The sequence below is a fragment of the Eptatretus burgeri genome, chromosome 13, assembly GCF_056783735.1.
Source record: "Eptatretus burgeri isolate ZD-2024b chromosome 13, Ebu_testis_v1, whole genome shotgun sequence".
NCBI lineage: Eukaryota > Metazoa > Chordata > Myxini > Myxiniformes > Myxinidae > Eptatretus > Eptatretus burgeri.
This window is the reverse complement of record NC_140973.1, coordinates 11,066,698-11,084,759: the sequence shown is the minus strand read 5'-3', so window position 1 is coordinate 11,084,759 and position 18,062 is coordinate 11,066,698. Positions and strand designations below refer to the sequence as shown.

The following is an 18,062-nucleotide window of genomic DNA, read 5'->3' as shown; positions in this document are numbered from 1 at the left end:
TTTCGTCCAAGTCCATCCAAAACTTTGAGATATCGAGCTATATATCATTTTTAGCCCTCTCTTTCAACGGCGAAGAATCACTTTAAAATTATAGTAGTCAGATCCGGAACTGGATCTTCACCAAAGTCGAATCAATTCTTCCTTGTCACACACCCAACCTGTCCACCAATTTCATCCGAATCAGTCTACAACTTTTTGAGATATCGTGCTCGCCCTGTCTCTCAATGATAAAGAATCACTTTAAAAATTATCAGATCTGGATCCGGATCCAGATCTTCACCAAAATCTAATCAGTTCGTCCTTGTCACACACCGAATTTGTCCACAAAATTTCATCTGGATCCGTCCAAACCTTTTGAGATATCCTGTACACATTCAGACAAACAGACAGACAAACAGACAGAAACAGACAGACAAATAGGGGTGAAAACATAACCTCCTTCACCTTCGGTGGTGGAGGTAATCATAATAAGAATCTTAACAATAACAATAGGTTATCCAGCCTGAAAGGCTTGGTACCCTAATAGCAATAGGTTACTAATTTGTAATTGGTACCCTAATTAGAGGGCTGCAATCAGAGATCACTGATGGTTCCCCGTATAGCCACCTTGTAATAATAATCGCCAATTGGTAGCACTTTCAATTCTGTCTCATGATGAATACAAACATTTTTTTTCTTTTCCAAAAAGCAGGACACCACAGTTACCTCTGGGAACCATAATCATTTCAAAAATACTCAAATGACAGGGAAATTAAATAATTAAAAATTAAGTAATTTAAAAATCAAATAATTAATTTTTTTTTTTAATATTTAAATATTTGAAAATTGAAAAAAATGAAACAATTGAAAAGAAAAAAATTGAAAATTAAGGAACTGAGAATTGAAAAAAAACAACTAAATGATTGAAAGTTTATAAATTTAAAAATAAATAATTAAAAAGTTATTGAAAATTGGAGGGGGAAAAATTGAAAATTGGAAAAATCAAATAATTAAATAATCAATCAAATAATGGAATAATTATTGTGCAATCAGCAGACACCACGGACACCAAGACTAAACACATGCCTCCCTCTGGGAACCATAGCTTAAGTTATGGATGCTCAATACAGTCTTCTTGTAGAGACAAGCAAGTATAATAAATGGAAATAATATTAAACTAGCAGGGAGGCGGCGATGGTTCGCGGACATTATTGAACAATGCCACGATAGGTACAATTGAGTTAGTGGAAGCTTTTGAGGAATCTCTTCCGTCAACATTCACCAAATCAAATCGGATTTTTTAATATGTTGTACTTATGGACATTACACACAGCTTCTAGGAAATGAAATTGCGAGAAAAAAAAAAATCGAGAATAAATAAATAAATAAATAAAAAGTTCAAGTGGGCGTGGCTCCGCCCACAAAGGGTGTGGGACGCCCCTCATACAAAAAGACACAACTCGACCATGATATCTAGCTTGTGTCCAAGTTTCATCAAGATCGCATCAAACGTCACAGAGCTATGCTCTGGAGAGAGTGACAAACAAACAAACAGACAGACACAACGAAAATAGTGGCCACTGCTGGCGCCCGTGAACCCCAAAAAATGGCAAAAGATAATTCACCACATTAGGACAATAATAAAACCGTAATGTAACAACATACTTCGAACATAAAATATAATGCAGGTACGTGTTCCAATCAGTTTAAGATTTGAGAAGTGTAGAAATAACCCTGCTACAAATTATACACCATGGGACACTGATCATGTCCGTAGCCTGATGGAGTAATGCTCTCCCCTCTGGGCTGGTGCTCCTGCCTCCCACCTTTCTCGGCTTAACGCTGTCGAAACCAGGGCATTTAAGATCATCGGCATCTCCCGCAATGAAGCTGAGTCTTTGGGCCTCTCACTCAATCACCGCAGGTTGGTCGGTGGTCTTTCTGTCTTCTACCGACTCCTCTCCAGCCTTGCCCCCCCTGCTCTCTCTGCGATTTGTCCCCACCACATTTCCACAGGGTGCTCAAGGTCCGCCAACAACCCCCTTCTGGTAAAACTACCAAAATCACGAATCACTGCTCATCTTCACTCTTTCATTCCTCTTTTTTCCCGCCTTTGGAATAAACTTCCTCACTCTATTCTTTCCCATTCTTCCCTCCAGGATTTCAAAACAGCTGTTCACCACCACCTCTTATCTTCCCCCATCCAAATCCTCGATCTTTTCTACCCCCGATAATCCACCCAAGCCCACTTCCTTCATTTCTCCTGCTTTCCTTCCTGAAAGTCCCTGAAATGTCCATCTTCTCTTCGCCATTTTCCCCGTCCCATCCCCATTACTCTCCCTTCCACAGTTCACCAAATGTGTCTGTTCCCCACTGTTTTGTCCCTTCCACTCCCGCCCCTCTTGTCTCATGCCTCCTTGCTGTGAGTTGTGTGTTAGCTCTCATACGAGCCTCGACCAAGGTATACAAAAAAAAAAAAAAAAATGTGCTGTGTGGTGACAATAACACGACTAGTCGGTTGGAAGTAGCACGGTGTGGTACCGACTGACCTTCAAACCTTTAGCTCGGTTAATAGCCCTGAGTGGCCTCAACACGCGAAGAACACGAAGAATCTTAACAACGGAAATGGCTCCGGACCTGAAAGAAGACCCAGCAAGAAAACACGCCGATTAGGATCAACCTGTGGATGGAGCGAACATACTGAAATGTGCTCACATGGGTAGCACACAACGCCACCGGCATCACTCAAGTTCACTGGTTAGGTGTTGGCAACACATGCAAAGAAACAAATAAACAATTTATCTCGTGGATAAAGCAGACTTGTCAATCAAGAAGAGAGTGCATTAACAGCAAGATGGACAGATTTTTTCAGCACTGTACAAGTCCAGTCCCACAGAAACAGGAGTGTATATTTAAATAATTTTCGTATTCCACGGTTGTTGATGGGTAGCGGACTATAGCTGGATGTAACTTCCTTGTCTTTAAGCTGTTAACTCTGGGTTTGATTCTTGGCCCGGCTAGAAACAAACAGTCATCCTGGTGCTACACAGGTAAAGCATTTCATCAATGAGTGCGCTGTCCTTTAAAAGAGTAGGTTAATCTGGCTGTCGCTTCGGCTAACATTCCACCTGTGGATGTTAAAAATGTAACAATCTTTTAAAGAGTTGGAAATTGTGTGCTTGTACTGCAGGCAAATTACTGCCTCAGCAGAACCCTTCCATGGAGTACCACCCATTCAAAAATGAATTATTAGCGAGGGAAGAGTTTCTGACGTTTTCGTGAGTGCCATTATTCCACCTCCTTAAAAGGGCATGGTCGTCGCTACGTGGCTGCTGATGCATCACCTGCTTGAGAAAGAAAAGGTCAGAATCTCAGTTCATACGATGTGGAGTTTAATCAACAAAGAGTGTTTATCAAAGGGTGCATTGAGTGAAGTGCAAACAGTTAGAACCGTCTTCCTGGATATGTCTTGGGCATCCGACGCAGTCAGGCATCCTGCTTTGCATCCCAAGCTGTTAGTCTCTACCTGTGGCATACAGTTCGGCCACCTTAATTCCTGGATTTCTACTTCCTCCACCTACGCAGTCAAGGTATTGCCATCAATGGACCCTCTCGTCCCGATGTCCCAGGGAAGGTTGGATTTCCCCAAGGCAGTATTTTGGGCCCATTCTTGTTCCTCATCTATAAACGACCTCTCCAATGCTCTGGAAAAACCCTTTCTTCCTTTTTGCAGATGACTCCACATTGTGCCGTACAGTGCCCCCTTCCCTCTGCAATGCAGACAGCAGGTGCATCTCTGTCTGCCGATGTGGAAATGATTAGGCACTGGTCTGAAAAAATGGAACGTCTTCCAATCTTGGAAAATCTCATGGTCTCGTCCGACTGTTCTGGAAGAATCGTCAAAGGAACCCACCCTATCTATTGCTTTGGTCATGCGCTTGAAGAGGTTCGGTCTCTTGAACTTCCAGGCCTCACCATCAGCCATGATCTTTCCTGGGCTAATCACATAGCAAAGCTGGCCTCCAAAGCCAGTCACAAACTGGGCATCCTCGGTTGATCCAAGTGTTTCCTTGGGAAATCAGATCAATTTACAGTCTACAAGGATTTATCTGTTGCTCAATGGAGTACTGTTCTCTGCTGTGGGCTTGCACCCCAGCATCACATCCGTCTCTCCTCAATTCTGTGTAATCTATAGCTATCAAGATTTTATCGGAATATCTCACGTTGAAGCCAAAGCACTGGCTCTGTTGCTCTCACATCACAGGCATGTTGGTGGTCTCTCTGCTTTCTACCATCTATTCTCCAACGCACTCCCTCTTCTCTTGTCATCCTTCCGAGGTCGGCGAAATGAGTACCAGTGTACTGGTCCCGGTGTATGCCCCGGTTAGAATAGGTGTACCATATCCCTGTGTGTCGTAAGAGGCAACCAGGGTTGGCGTCAGGAAGGGCATTCGGCCATAAAACATTGCCTCAAGAAGAAGCCCAACCCCTTTCTTTCTTTCTTGGTCTACCAAGATCTCTACTATCTATCATTATCTATCACTATCACTATCACTATCTCTACCCACTTTACCCAGTCGCACCCAACTGTCCCTGGACTCTGCATCCTTTTCTCCTGACAAGGTGGAGAGCTTGCTTTCAAACCTCGAGTCAGATTCTGCAACCGGTCCAGACGGCATCAGCCCACGTGTCCTCAAAGCCTGCTCTTCTGCTCTTGCTCACCCTCTCTCTGTTCTATTCACCCTCTCATTTGCCCAAGGTCATCTGCCATCTGCTTGGAAATCTGCTAACATCACTGCCCTGCATAAAAAAGGTGCAAAAACAGATCCCTGTAACTACAGACCAATCAGCCTTCTCCCAATCATCAGCAAGGTTATGGAATCCATCATCGCTTCAGACATGAAATCCTTCCTCTTCTCCAATGGCTTGATTTCCAATCATCAATTTGGTTTCAGACAAGGTCACTCTACCCTGGATATGCTGCTTCTGCTCTCCCATCAATGGATGGAGGTCCTCAATGCCAGACTGGAAATCCGAGCCCTATCCCTGGACATATCACGTGCTTTTGACACAGTCTGGCACCCTGCCCTACTCACCAAACTCTCTTCCCATGGTATTCAAGGCCATCTCCACTCATGGCTCGCAGACTTCCTCTCCTGTCACAGTCAACATGTGGCCCTAAATGGAGTTCTTTCATCCCCTCTTCCTGTGCAGGCTGGAGTTCCTCAAGGTAGCGTTCTGGGCCCTGTTCTTTTTCTGGTTTTCATCAATGATCTCTCGGACTCTCTGGAAAATCCTCTATTTCTCTTTGACGACGACTCCACCCTCTGCCGTACCATCTGTCATCCCTCAGACCGGCAAGCAGCAGCTTCTTCGCTCACTGCAGATCTGGATAAAATCACAAACTGGTCCAACACGTGGAACATGTCTTTCAATCCAGACAAATCTCACACTCTCACTATGTCTCTTCGAAAGGACTGTTTACAAAACCGCCCCATCCACTTTCTCAACAATCCTCTGGAAGAAGTCTTTTCTTTCAAGCTTCTGGGTCTCACTATCTGCCATGACCTTTCCTGGGAAAGTCACATTTCCAACCTCGCCTCAAAAGCCAGTCGCCGACTGGGAATCCTCCGTCGTGCAAAGTCCTTCCTCGGCCCTCTTGAGCTCTTGACCACTTACAAAGCTTTTGTCCGTAGCCTGATGGAGTACTGCTCTCCTCTCTGGGCTGGTGCTCCTGCCTCCCAGCTTTCTCGGCTTCACACTGTCGAAACCAGGGCTTTTAAGATCATCGGCATCTCCCGCAATGAAGATGAGTCTTTGGGCCTCTCACTCAATCACCGCAGGTTGGTCGGTGGTCTTTCTGTCTTCTACCGACTCCTCTCCAGCCTTGCCCCCCCTGCTCTCTCTGCGATTTGTCCCCACCACATTTCCACAGGGCGCTCAAGGTCCGCCAACAACCCCCTTCTGGTAAAACTACCAAAATCACGAATCACTGCTCATCTTCACTCTTTCATTCCTCTTTTCTCCCGCCTTTGGAATAAACTTCCTCACTCTATTCTTTCCCATTCTTCCCTCCAGGCTTTCAAAACAGCTGTTCACCACCACCTCTTATCTTCCCCCATCCAAATCCTCGATCTTTTCTACCCCCGATAATCCACCCAAGCCCACTTCCTTCAATTCTCCTGCTTTCCTTCCTGAAAGTCCCTGTAATGTCCATCTTCTCTTCGCCATGTTCCCCGTCCCATCCCCATCCCTCTCCCTTCCACAGTTCACCTAATGTGTCTGTTCCCCAATGTTTTGTCCCTTCCACTCCCGCCCCTCTTGTCTCATGCCTCCTTGCTGTGAGTTGTGTGTTAGCTCTCATACGAGCCTCGACCAAGGTATACAAAAAAAAAACAAAAAAAAAACTCTGCACACCAGGGAAAAATGGCTGTAAAAACGTTTTTTTTTTTTTACTCCCTCTTCTCTCTCAGTTATATTTGCCTGAATGCTGAATCTAACAGTTACTCTTCCCTTAGGCTTAGGGCATGAGATTATGTGAATGAGATGATGTGAATCTAACAGTTATTCTGCCCTCGGTGCATGAGATGGCGTAAATATTTTGTCCAAGTACTGCTGAAGGGAGGGTTTTTGAAAACGCCAAGAAGGTAATTTGTGTTCCACAGTGTTCAAGTATATAATTTAATTGAAATATAATAAATATTTTAAAGGTTGTAGAAAAAAAAAACAACCTTTTTTCAGAAGTTTACCGCCATTGCTGCAGCATCTTTTCACACCACCTTATTTAACACGTAACATTCGTTATTCATGCCTGTTGTATGTGTCCTTTATGACTACCTTAAAAACAGTGTTTCCTGTTTGTAATGATTTTCAACTTTGGTTGACTGCTGGACAGGCAGGCGGACTAAAAAAAAAAAAACATACCTTGCTCCTCTGTGTGCACACGTGATTGGGATGCGATTCCATACATTTTGCCAAATTCAGAGCCAAATAAGGTACATTACTGCTAAACTACAGATTCGTGATCTGATTCATGTTCCAATTCGTGTTTTACATGATTCAAAATATAGAATTCAATTCAAATCAAGTGGTTCCTCGATCAAACACTGACGTCTGCAGACAGACAGACAGACAGACAAAGTGAACCAATTGCTGAACCACACATTTTGCTTCGTGCACGCGGGGTAAAAAATAATAAAGCTCACTGTATTCCAAAAGAGACCAGGGAGACAATGACGACAAGGAGGTCCAGCAGGTTGAAGTAGTTTCTGCAGAAGGAGCCCCTGTGCCAAAAAGCACCGCAAGCCGTCATCTGCACGCGACATCAACATACAGGTTAAAAATAAATAAATACACAACACCGAGAAAACTGCAAAACGTACAAAGAGGAACATGGGAAACAAAATTCAAATAACGAGGTATTGGGGACTGTTGGAGGCTTTAGGATGCCGCGATGTCTTTGGATAATGTCGGTAATGGATCCTGGCCGTATTGCAACTTCCTGCCCTCACCTACAAGGGGCACTGCATCCGAAGCACAGCCACAACCCCGAGAAATTATGCAACCCTTTCTGGTGGATGTGGCTGTGCTTCTGATGTGCGTGCTGCACGCCCTCAGGGAACAGAACTGTTGCAAATCAAAATAAAATTTTGCGCAGAACAAAAATCAGCAATCACAAATGTCATGTAATATCACGGTCAATGATCTCATGAAGGAATTTCACACTATCCATGCTTTCACAGCCATATCGATTCAATAAATGAATTCAGACAGACATCGAATACAAAAACAAAAGTACACCTGAAGCCCATTGATTTAAAGTTTCTGTCTCGGGAGACAATTTGATTGCGAATTGGAGGTCACTCTTGTTCGGGAGCCACAGGAGTGCAGCACCTGTGGCTGTCGACAGCGAGGCCCACCCAGGAGTGGCAATGTCACGGCACTGTGGGGAAACGAAGAACGAGTTGGAAGTTGGGTCACTATTCTCAGTTAATTTACCGACCAAGTGCTGCCACACTTGTCTGTCCGTTGCTTTGAGCTCTCAGTCACAAAGAGTAATGGAGCATGATCTTAGGTCCATCTTGCACATATCTATGAACCCAAGGTGTGGAAGACCAACTTGCTGCTTTCCTTCCCCCAGCTCTCTGCACAGCAGGTTTTTTTAGGGAGTTGCTCATCTTCAATGTGACACATATGGCCAAGCCACCGCAGCTGCCTCTGCCTGGGCATCACAAAGATGGTTTGGCTTCCAGCCTTTCTTTGTACTGCCATGTTGGGTACTTTGTCTTTCCATGAGACGTCTAGAATTCTACGAAAGAAGTGGAGATGAAGACCATTCAGCCTTCTCTCTTGGCTTGAGTTAGTGGGCCAAGACTCGCTGCCATCGAGGAGGATACTAAGAACACATGCCAGGTAAACCTGCACTTTTGTGTTAATGGTGAGCTTGGCATTGCTCTATACCTTTTGTTTAGTAGTCCAAAGGTGGTTGATGCTTTGTCAATGCGAATGTTAAGCTCTGCTGCAAGTGACAGGGTGTCTGTCACTGTTGGCCCCAGATAGCAGAACTTATCGAGGGCCTCTAGCTTTTGATTGCCAATGCAGATGACTGGTGTAGTTGTCATACCATGGCCCATCACAGTTGTTTTCTTCTGGCTATTGGTTAATCCAACTGAACCGCAGGCATATGAGAAGTGATCGATGAGGTATTGAAGCTGATGCGCTGTGTGGACAACTAACGTCACATCGTAAGGGAACCAGAGCATTCGCGGGAAGACATCTCACACCTTGCAGGTAGGCCAGGTTGAAAAAGCCACCACCTGACCATGTATGCAGGTGCGCGCCATCTGCTGTATTCCCAAAGGCATACCCTCAGGTGCAATAAGAAGATGCCAGAGAGTTCGAGGTGAGGACACACCACCATTTTACTACACTGTGGATCTCAAAGGCTTCCGACATAGACCCATCAAACTGAACTGTGCCTCTCATTTTGTGATGGAATGAATGAATCAGACTCCGTAGTGTTGGAGGACGGCCGAGTTATTTTTAAAACACTTGAAGAATCCTTCTCTACTGACCAGATCGAATGCCTTGGCAATGGTAAATAAATGCAATGATTAATGAACAGTGGCTGTTGTTGCTCTCGACATTTTTCCTGGAGTTGTATGAAGCAAGAAGATAATATCTATTGCGGACCTGTTGGAATTAAAGGCTCGGAGCTCTTCTGGATATATTCGGTTGCTCGAGCCTGAAGCTTGTGGAGATTACCCGTGCAAACACTTTCCAGACAATCCATAACAAAGACATGCCACAATAGTCAATGCAATCACCACGATCACCCTTGTTCTTGTATCGGGTAATGATGTTGAAGTCACGCATATCACGAGGGACGGTGCCCTCTTTCTAGCACTGCAGGAGTGGGTGGTAAAGTGGTTGTGCTGGAGTGTGTCCTTTCTACACTTAAGGATTTCAGCAGCAATGCCATCTTTCCCTGACATGTTGCCACTTGCTAGGCGGTTGATGGCTTTGTTGAGCTCTTCCAGGGTGGGTAGTGTCAAGTCAATCAGGCCAGTCTTTGGGACTGCCGCTGGTAACATGCAACTCAGTACTACCTGCCACATGGTCAGGTTGTCTGTGACCAAACTGATTCCTCTCACTGGCTTGCCAGTGGGGAGGGTGACCATGCCACGCTGCCAGGACTAAAAACAACACCTGACAAAGGGTGAATGAGCTCCCTTTTGGGAACCAACGGCCATCCCGTAAGGAAATGATGTCTCCCGAAAAACACCCATCTGGTTGGACCAGTTTGTGACACCTCAGGTAACCGAGAAGGGTAGAGTTACCCTTAATGGAGCAAATGCCATCGAAAGGCAGATGAGCTAGTATTAGTCAATGGCAACAACAAAAAAAACTGCACACGTGAGGTAGAGGGTGTCGCTGAAGTCGTGGAAGGCATGTTCCTCGTCCAGTGGATGACGCCGAAGTCCAGTTTTGCCCCAACCACCTTTGTACCATTTTCATTGCATAAGTGGGCATCGGTTTCTGTTTTTCAGCGCTTATTCGTTAAAAAAAGAAAAATTTACAGAGGGCATCGAGTACTTATTGTGAGATATAATTTTCTCTTGAATACAGCTCCAGGTAACATTGCACCCTTTGATCCAGCTGCTGGATCTTGTGAGTTATGAGGATTCTGATGTCGGATTTTCATGGAGCAGCGTTCTTGGTGGTGGGTGCCTTTTTAATGGTTTTCCATGTTCCTCATACATTGCTTTTTTTTGTATTATATACAGAGTCAAAGCTTGTGGAAGAGCAAGAACACCGAATGGATCAGGATGCATCAGAACAAAAGGAACAGCAAAGAGAGGGGGGAAGTACCAACAGCAGGGTTGAAGGACCAATAGAGGGAGATTACCCGTGCTTGACAAATAATGGGTGTGGTGAGGAATGAGGGGTAGTGGAGGATGCATGGGGTGGGCAAGTTGGATATGGAAGCAAACTCTCAGGAAGGAAAACCTGAAAATTTGGAAGGAGGTAGGCTTTGAGGGTGGGGGATTAACAGGAGTAGAAAGGATCCTGGTTTTGGATGGGGGATGATCTGAAATGGTGGTGAACACCTATGTCGATGACTTCGAGGGAAGAATAGATTGAAGAGAATGTGGAGGTTGGTTCCATCGATGGGGAAAAAGAAGAATAACAATGAGTGGAGGTGAGTAGTGATTCTGGATTTTGGGAGTTTCATTAGAAGGGGGTCGATGGTGGACCTGCAGAAACCTGGGTTTAGGGTGGGGGGAGGAACAAAGCACAGAAAGAACAGAGGGTGCAAGACCAGAAAGGAGGCGGTGGAAGACGGAGAGACCACCGATCTGTCTGCGTTGGGAAAGTGAGAGTCCCGTAGGCTCAGCTTCATCATGGGAGATTCCAATAATCTTGAAGGTCTTGCTTTCCACAGCATCAAGCTGAGCAAGGTGTGAAGCAGGGGTGGCAGCCGAGAGGTGGGCGCAGCGTCTGGCCATTTGCTGTACAAGGATGCGTGCTGTGGGAAGGCCATCTAATGCATTTCTTTTTTGGTCGAGATTTGTTCCAGGGATATGCTACTTTCTTAACTTCTTTTATGGACAGCATATCTGTGGCATGTGAGTCGAACCAATCATTACTTGTTTTCAATTTTCTTCCAAACGTGGATATGGCAGAGTAATCAATGGTTGTCCTCAGATGGTTCCAGGTTTCAACAGAGTTTTGAGACACAGATTCCTCTCCCCCACCAAGCTATCTACCTAGAATCACTACAAATTCCTGACACTTGGAATGGTTGGTTGGTACTGCTCACATTGATGTGAGGTATCTTATCAAATTTTATATGGTGCAGCTTCTTTGATTGGAGTTTGACTCTGCTATAAACAAAGAATAGTATGTATCACTCTTGGTGCTGTGATGCGAGCATGTAAGGTGGGAGCAACCAAGATCCCTCCTCCACATTACAACGAGGTCCAGTTGATGACAGTGACGAGATCTGTGATGTCTCCAGGACACCTTATGATATGGCTTGGTTTTTAAAGTACGAGTTGGTAATGCAGAGCCCATGTGATGTAAGCAGCTCAAGAAGCCTTCGTCCATTCTTTTTGGTGACTCCATTAGGACCAAGACATTGTGGGCATGCAGCACAATTGATGCCCACTCTTGCATTGAAGTCGCCGAACAATATATTTTCCCCTTGTGGCTGGCGACAAAGGAGATTGCACAGTTCATCATAAAACTTGTCCTTATCATCATCTGCAGATCATAGTGTTGGTGCATAGGCACTAATCACTATGACAAAGCCATCCATGGATGTGAGTCACAGTGAGACAAAGCTTTCATACATTGCAATTGGAGGGTATGTTTTGTCCTGTAATGAGTTTTTAATGGCAAACCCAACCCCGTGCTCTCATGTTTCATCTGCCCATTTTCCAAACCAAAAGGAGGGGTAATGTTGTTCATGTACAGAGCCACTGTTTGCAAGTGTCATCTCTGACAGTGTGACAGTCCATCCATCCATCCATCCCTGGGGACCATACTCTGTACAGAGCGTTGGTGCTCCCTAAGCAGACTCCTTGGCTATTGGGCACAATCCTGGACGGGTCGCTACTCCGACACAGGATACCAGCAAGCTGGCACTCATTTTGCCAACCTCAGAAGGATGACAGGCATGGTCAACCCCACCTGGTATTAATTCAACAGCTGAGTGGGATTTGAACTCAGGATCCTTGGATTACAAGCCAACCACCATAACCATTAAGCCAAAATCAGACATAGTGTGACGATATTGATGTTTAATCTCCAATTATTTGTCAATGACCGGTTTTCCTGGCATCGTTGATCGCCTGCAGGTCATCAGTCAAACCTGGACACATGGTTCCAAGCTTTCCATCTTCCAAATAGTTTGTTTCTTGCTATTGGTAGGTACAAAGTTAGCAGTCTGTTTGTATGAATCTTTAAAGTTCTTAAAACTCCATTCACCCAGTAAAGCAGGCAGGCTGTGGTGGGTGAGTACCGAACTGACTGGGAGATGCCCAGCTTAAGGTGGGCAGTTGCTGACCAGTGAAACCTGAAAGTCCCTCCCACTGCCAGAGAAAAGTCGTACTGCCCCTATTTCTACACCAATCAAAAGGGGATTACCTGCCATGTTGAAGTCTTGCCCACAAAGCCAGACTGAAGTGCCTTCTCCAGTTCACAAGGACTGGGCTAAAACTATGGGGACATGAAGGAGCCCAATCATTAGTACCCCAACTCTACTTTCCCAGGCAATTCCAAAGGAAAAGCAAAGCCAATATATTTGGGACTGGTTCTGCTGCAGAAGCTGTGGAAACAAAGGAGGTCATCCTTTTGTTCACCTGTTGGGGCTTCAATCCTAGCCCAAGTGCCATCCAAGAGTAATGGGCTCTGGCCTCCTGGGTTTGGCGTTTTTACAGGAATGGGCCATTAGCCCATTTACAAAACACCATCCTGGAAGACCAGGAACTATCTTTTGTCTGGCCTCTTCCCCTCGACTTGGCTGGCCAGCTTGGGTGACCCTACCAGGAGACATATGTCCCCCAGCGGCATAGCTCGTAGGATCATTAAGATGCACAAGCCCTCTCTTCCCCCCCAACCCCCACCATAACAAGGTACTAGTTCAAGAGGAGGCAAGAACATTCCACAGTTACTTATGGAGGGCATTATGGAGTCATGAAACATAAATCTGCATACTTTTTATATATTTTTGTTGTTGTGTCTATGGCTCATTGAATAGTCCATACACATATCAGGTGCAGGACATTGAGGAGATCCCATTGTACTTCTGCATAAATCACAAGGACATTAGGAGACAATGGACAAATACACGTCATAAAATGGCTTTTAAACTGCGATCTCATCATCACAAGCTATGTGCTCAGATGGGAATACTATAAGGCCCAAGCTAAACCTTTTTCCAGGTGTGATGTATGCTTAAATCAAGGGAATGCATGATTTACATGAGTTCTGATGCTGAGATGTGACACAAAGATGAAATACCTGCGCAAATTCTCCTCAACACCCCCCCCCCCCCGACCCACCACAACCAACCACCCACCTCCCCGCATTCCCACACCCACTCCCTAAGTCTGATTTTTCTTCAAAAATCCTTCAATTGGCTCATTATTTCCAGTACACTTTTGGACCCTGCAGTTTATATTAAACGACTTTACCCTATTGCATCTCAGCACCATTAACATCATTTACACAAGTATAATATTCTGTGAGCATCGTTTTGTTAGTTCTGTACCTTGAGGAGGATTTCAATGGTGAATATTGTGGTGAAAGCATAGTCAAAGTAGCTGAGAATCTGCAAAGAGACAATGAACGGGCCAGAACAATAGGCAAGGTGTCAAAGAGTAGATTTCAGATTTTAAGCAATAGGGTACAAAGTTGAACCCTTTAGGCAATGCTGAAAGTTAAATCAAATTAATAAAGTTGAAGAAAATGACTTCTTGTAATTCAGGAAGCTTAAAAAAAATTAAAATGTTGTTTGCAATCGCATGAACGGGAAAGGCAAACAGGCAACGGTACAAATAAGCTAACATTTTAAGAAACACGGGACTTTCGAAATGACGTAAGAATGCTAACGTGTTTTTTGCACATGCACTGAGTGTTTCACTGACTTGGTTCTGCTCACAGGGATCTTTTAACCTGCCATTACGAGTGCAAAATCTGTCATTCAAATCGTCTTTTAAACATAATTTTCAACATTTTGACAAAAGAGTGGCAATTTCAAAATGGTTACCATATAATTGTTCTGTTAAAGAATGCAAATCGGACTCACGGAAATATGTGAAATATCTGTGGATGAGAGGTGTCGGGTTCATACCAATTCCTGTTATTACAATTATCAAGGGGTGGCAGTGGTTAACACACACACACACACGCTTCTCCTTTTACCAATAGATGCAAAAATATAGTATAATTTTTCTTGTGATCCCAGATCCAAACAAAAAATATATATTTATCATGGCACTCACAGCCACTCTCTCCAAACATGATTAATAGTAAATGTCATAATTTTAAACTTACACTGTACATTCACAAGCCCCAGATATGACCTTAACATCAGTGTTTAGAAGCAACGAAACCAGATGCAGTGTCCTGCAAAAGTATTCACCCAACCTCCAAAGTTTTCACAGTTTGAGGCCACTTGAGCTTATTTCATGATGCTTTCAAATCAAATGTAACATATAGAATCTTCACAAACTACTCCAAAGTGATAAAGCTGAAACATGTAGATAAAATGTGAATAAGTTTGATTAACAGAGAAAATTAGATGATTCTCAGTTCCATAAGTATTCAAACCCTTTACCTAATTAACCCAAAATCACTTCAGGAGCAAATTATTTGTTTGAAAGTTTACAAAATAAGTGTAATAGGTTTCACCTGCATGTAATCAGTAGTTTAAATTAAATATTAAACTCCCCCACTTATCTAAAGAGTGTTTGAAGGTGCAACTCACTTGGTCAAACAACAAGGCAAATATGAAGACCAAGGAGCTTTCCAAAGAAGTCAGACTTAAAGTGGTGGAGAAACACCGTTCAGGAGAGGATTATAAGAAGATTTCAAAGTCACTCATTATCCCTTTGAGTACGGTGAAATCCATCATTAAGAAGTGGAAGATGTATCATACCACCCAGACTCTACCCTGATCAGGTCACCCATTCAAAATCAGCCACCAGGCAAGCAGGAAACTGGTTTGGGATGTCACTGTAAATCCAACAACGACGTTGGAAGATCTCAAGGCTCTATGTCTGAGATGGTGGTCAGTGTTCACCAATCAACAATATCGCGTTCCCTTCACAAAGCTGGCCTCTATGGACAGGTGTCAAGGAAGAATCCATTCCTGAAAAAGACCCATCTAAAAGCTCGTATGGAGTTTGCGAAAAAGCATCTTGATGAAACTGCTGGCATGTGGAGAAAAGTTTTGTGGTCAAACGAGACAAAAATGGAACTTTTTCGCCTAAATTCAAAGCGTTACATCTTGTGCAAGCCGAACACTGCACACCACCCAGTCAATACCTTCTCTACTGCCAATCATGGTTGTGGCAGCATCATGTTATGGGTCTGCTTTTCATCAGCAGGGACTGGCAAGCTTGTGAGGATAGAAGGGACAATGGACGGTACAAAGTAGAGGAGAATCCTTGATGAAAACCGCCTTGTGTCAGCCATGAATCTGAAACTGGTTAGTAGATTCACATTTCAGCAGGACAATGATCTGAAGCACAAAGCGAAAGCCACACTGGAGTGGCCGAATAAGAAGAAAATAAATGTTCTTGAGTGGCCCAGTTAAAGTTCTGACTTGAACCCAATTGAACATTGACGGTGAGACTTGAACATCGGAGTGCATCCACGATCCCCATCAAACTTGGCAGAACGAGAGCAATTTTCACGTGAAGAATGGGTAAAGATTTCACCATCTCACTGTGCAAAGCTGATAGAGACCTTCCCCGAAATACTCACTCATAGCAGTCATTGCTGTAAAAGGTGTTTCCACCCAGTACTGACCGAGGATGTGCACCAAGGATTCTGAGGGCGGATTACGTTATTTCAAAGGTCTCGTATACAATGTTGGTATATGTACGGGGGTAAACACAAACTAGAAATAGCTGACTACATTGAAGGGCTGATGGAAGTTTAGGATTGGATGAAAATGCAGAAAATATTCCGCAGCATGAAGGAAAGAAGGTTAAACAAGATGAGATGACCAGAAAGCTTGAACCCATGGTGCACAAAACATGATGGATGAATGGAAGGAATGTGTCGAGGGAAGGGCAGATCCTTCGGTCAGGGTATGAAAGTCCAATGGAAGGTGGTGAAAGATTGCGAGTCCACCAATCTGTCTGTAATGAGAGAGGAGCAGGCCCAACACCTTAGCTTAATGGCAAATACCAATGATGTCGAAAACATCAACCACCACCTCATCCAACAGTACAAAACACAATGCAGGAGCCCTGCCCAACAATGGAGAGCAATACTGAATTTCACTGCATTTGCCTGCTTTAGTAGGCTTTAATAATTTGAGAGGTAGCAAGGGAAGACTTGGTTTGTTGAACTCTACTCGGATACCATCTTGCTCAGTCCCGAGTTGTACCAGGTCAGCTTGTAAATTTAATCTGTCCAGGATAAGGCTCAGCTCACATGAGCGGTTGTCCAATTGTCTGGGACAAATTAAAATTTTGTTCAGACTGATCAAAAGTATGTGCTAGTTGTCAAGTTGACAAGTCAATACTTCTTCTAAATACGTCATGCAGATTTGTGATAAAAGGTCTAGGATAAGCCAACTCGCAGCCGAAAACCCAACCCCCATCCAAAACCTTGATCTTTTCTACCCCCGTTAATCCAACCCAAACCCATCTCCTTCACATTCTCTGTTTTCCTTCCTGAAAGTCCCTGTGGTGTCCATCTTATTTACCACGTGTACTCCGCCCCATCCCTCTCCCTTCCACAGATTTCCTATTGTCTCTGTTCCCCACTATTTTGTGTTTCCCTCTCTCGTTCCTCTTGTTTCCTGCTCCCCTTGTTATATGTTTTGTGTGTTAGCTCTTATACGAGTCACAACGTTGTATGCAAAAAAAACAACAACTCAGAAGTAGCAGAGAAATCCCATCAGCAAAATGTATTGTACTTGAACATTAGTGAAAGCAGCCACCGTGAGTGAGTATATGATCTTGCCACAAACTTCAAGCCGAGATATCCAATACTGTTGGACCTCGTTATTTGTAGGGGATACTGAAGCATACGCCCCCGATCATCATCGGTGGTTCAGGCCAGGAGCATGCGGGGGGTGACGTCAGGGAGGTGTGATAATGGTGGTGATCCTTAAGGCTGCGTGTTTGAGCTGTGATTCAACTCCTTGCCTGGAAGGTCGAGCCTCTGAGTGATACGTCACATTCCAGGAAAATGCCGCGAATGGCTTATCCACGAATAGCAGAACATTGTTTCAATGGAAAAAAGGGGGGATAGGTTCCTAGCGGTCCGTGACCCGTGAAAAATACTGTGAATGGTGAAGCCACGAATGGCAACACCGCAAATGTCACGTATTGTTTCAACGGAAATCAGGGAATAGGTTCCCGGCGGTTCCTGATTCATAGGGGAAACTTTTAAAAGTTTGAAATATTTTCGACCGCAAATGCACGTTATTACAGTTTCATAAAAAATGTTCATATAGAAAAAGACGACAACACCAAGTACTGTTCCCAATGTTTATTGAAGGAATGCGATTTCAGTTTATAAAAGTGATTAACCAAATGAACCATAAAATAAAAAACTCCAAAAAAACAACAGCAGCAGGCACTGTTTCAAATGATGATGATGATGATGATTTTAAATCCAATGAACTCAGTGGAGTCATCTGAAAACCATGCAGGTGAGGTTGCCGATGAGTCATGCTCCGAAAGAATGTAGGTGATGGCGCTGACGCAGGTGAGGATCCAAATGATTCGCTCACCAAAGGGGATGCAGGAGAGGCAGGACAGGCAGGAGAGGCAGGAGAGGCAGGCGAGGGTGCTGATGCTCCTGAAGTGGACGGACGAGGATGGAAACAAATG

General features: G+C 44.2%; 1 protein-coding gene across 2 annotated transcripts in view; it reads right to left on the bottom strand.

Moving 5' to 3' along the window:
• The window catches only part of LOC147013837 (voltage-dependent L-type calcium channel subunit alpha-1D-like), a 283,507-nt gene that overhangs the window by 68,662 nt on the left and 196,783 nt on the right, over nt 1–18,062 (bottom strand). For both annotated transcript variants that reach the window (XM_085851103.1, XM_085851104.1), the window contains exons 20-22: nt 13,757–13,816; nt 7,185–7,291; nt 2,529–2,616 (exon numbers count right to left, since the gene is read on the bottom strand). In XM_085851103.1, coding sequence (XP_085707229.1) covers nt 2,529–2,616; nt 7,185–7,291; nt 13,757–13,816 — 255 coding nt within the window. The remainder of the gene's footprint in view (nt 1–2,528; nt 2,617–7,184; nt 7,292–13,756; nt 13,817–18,062) is intronic.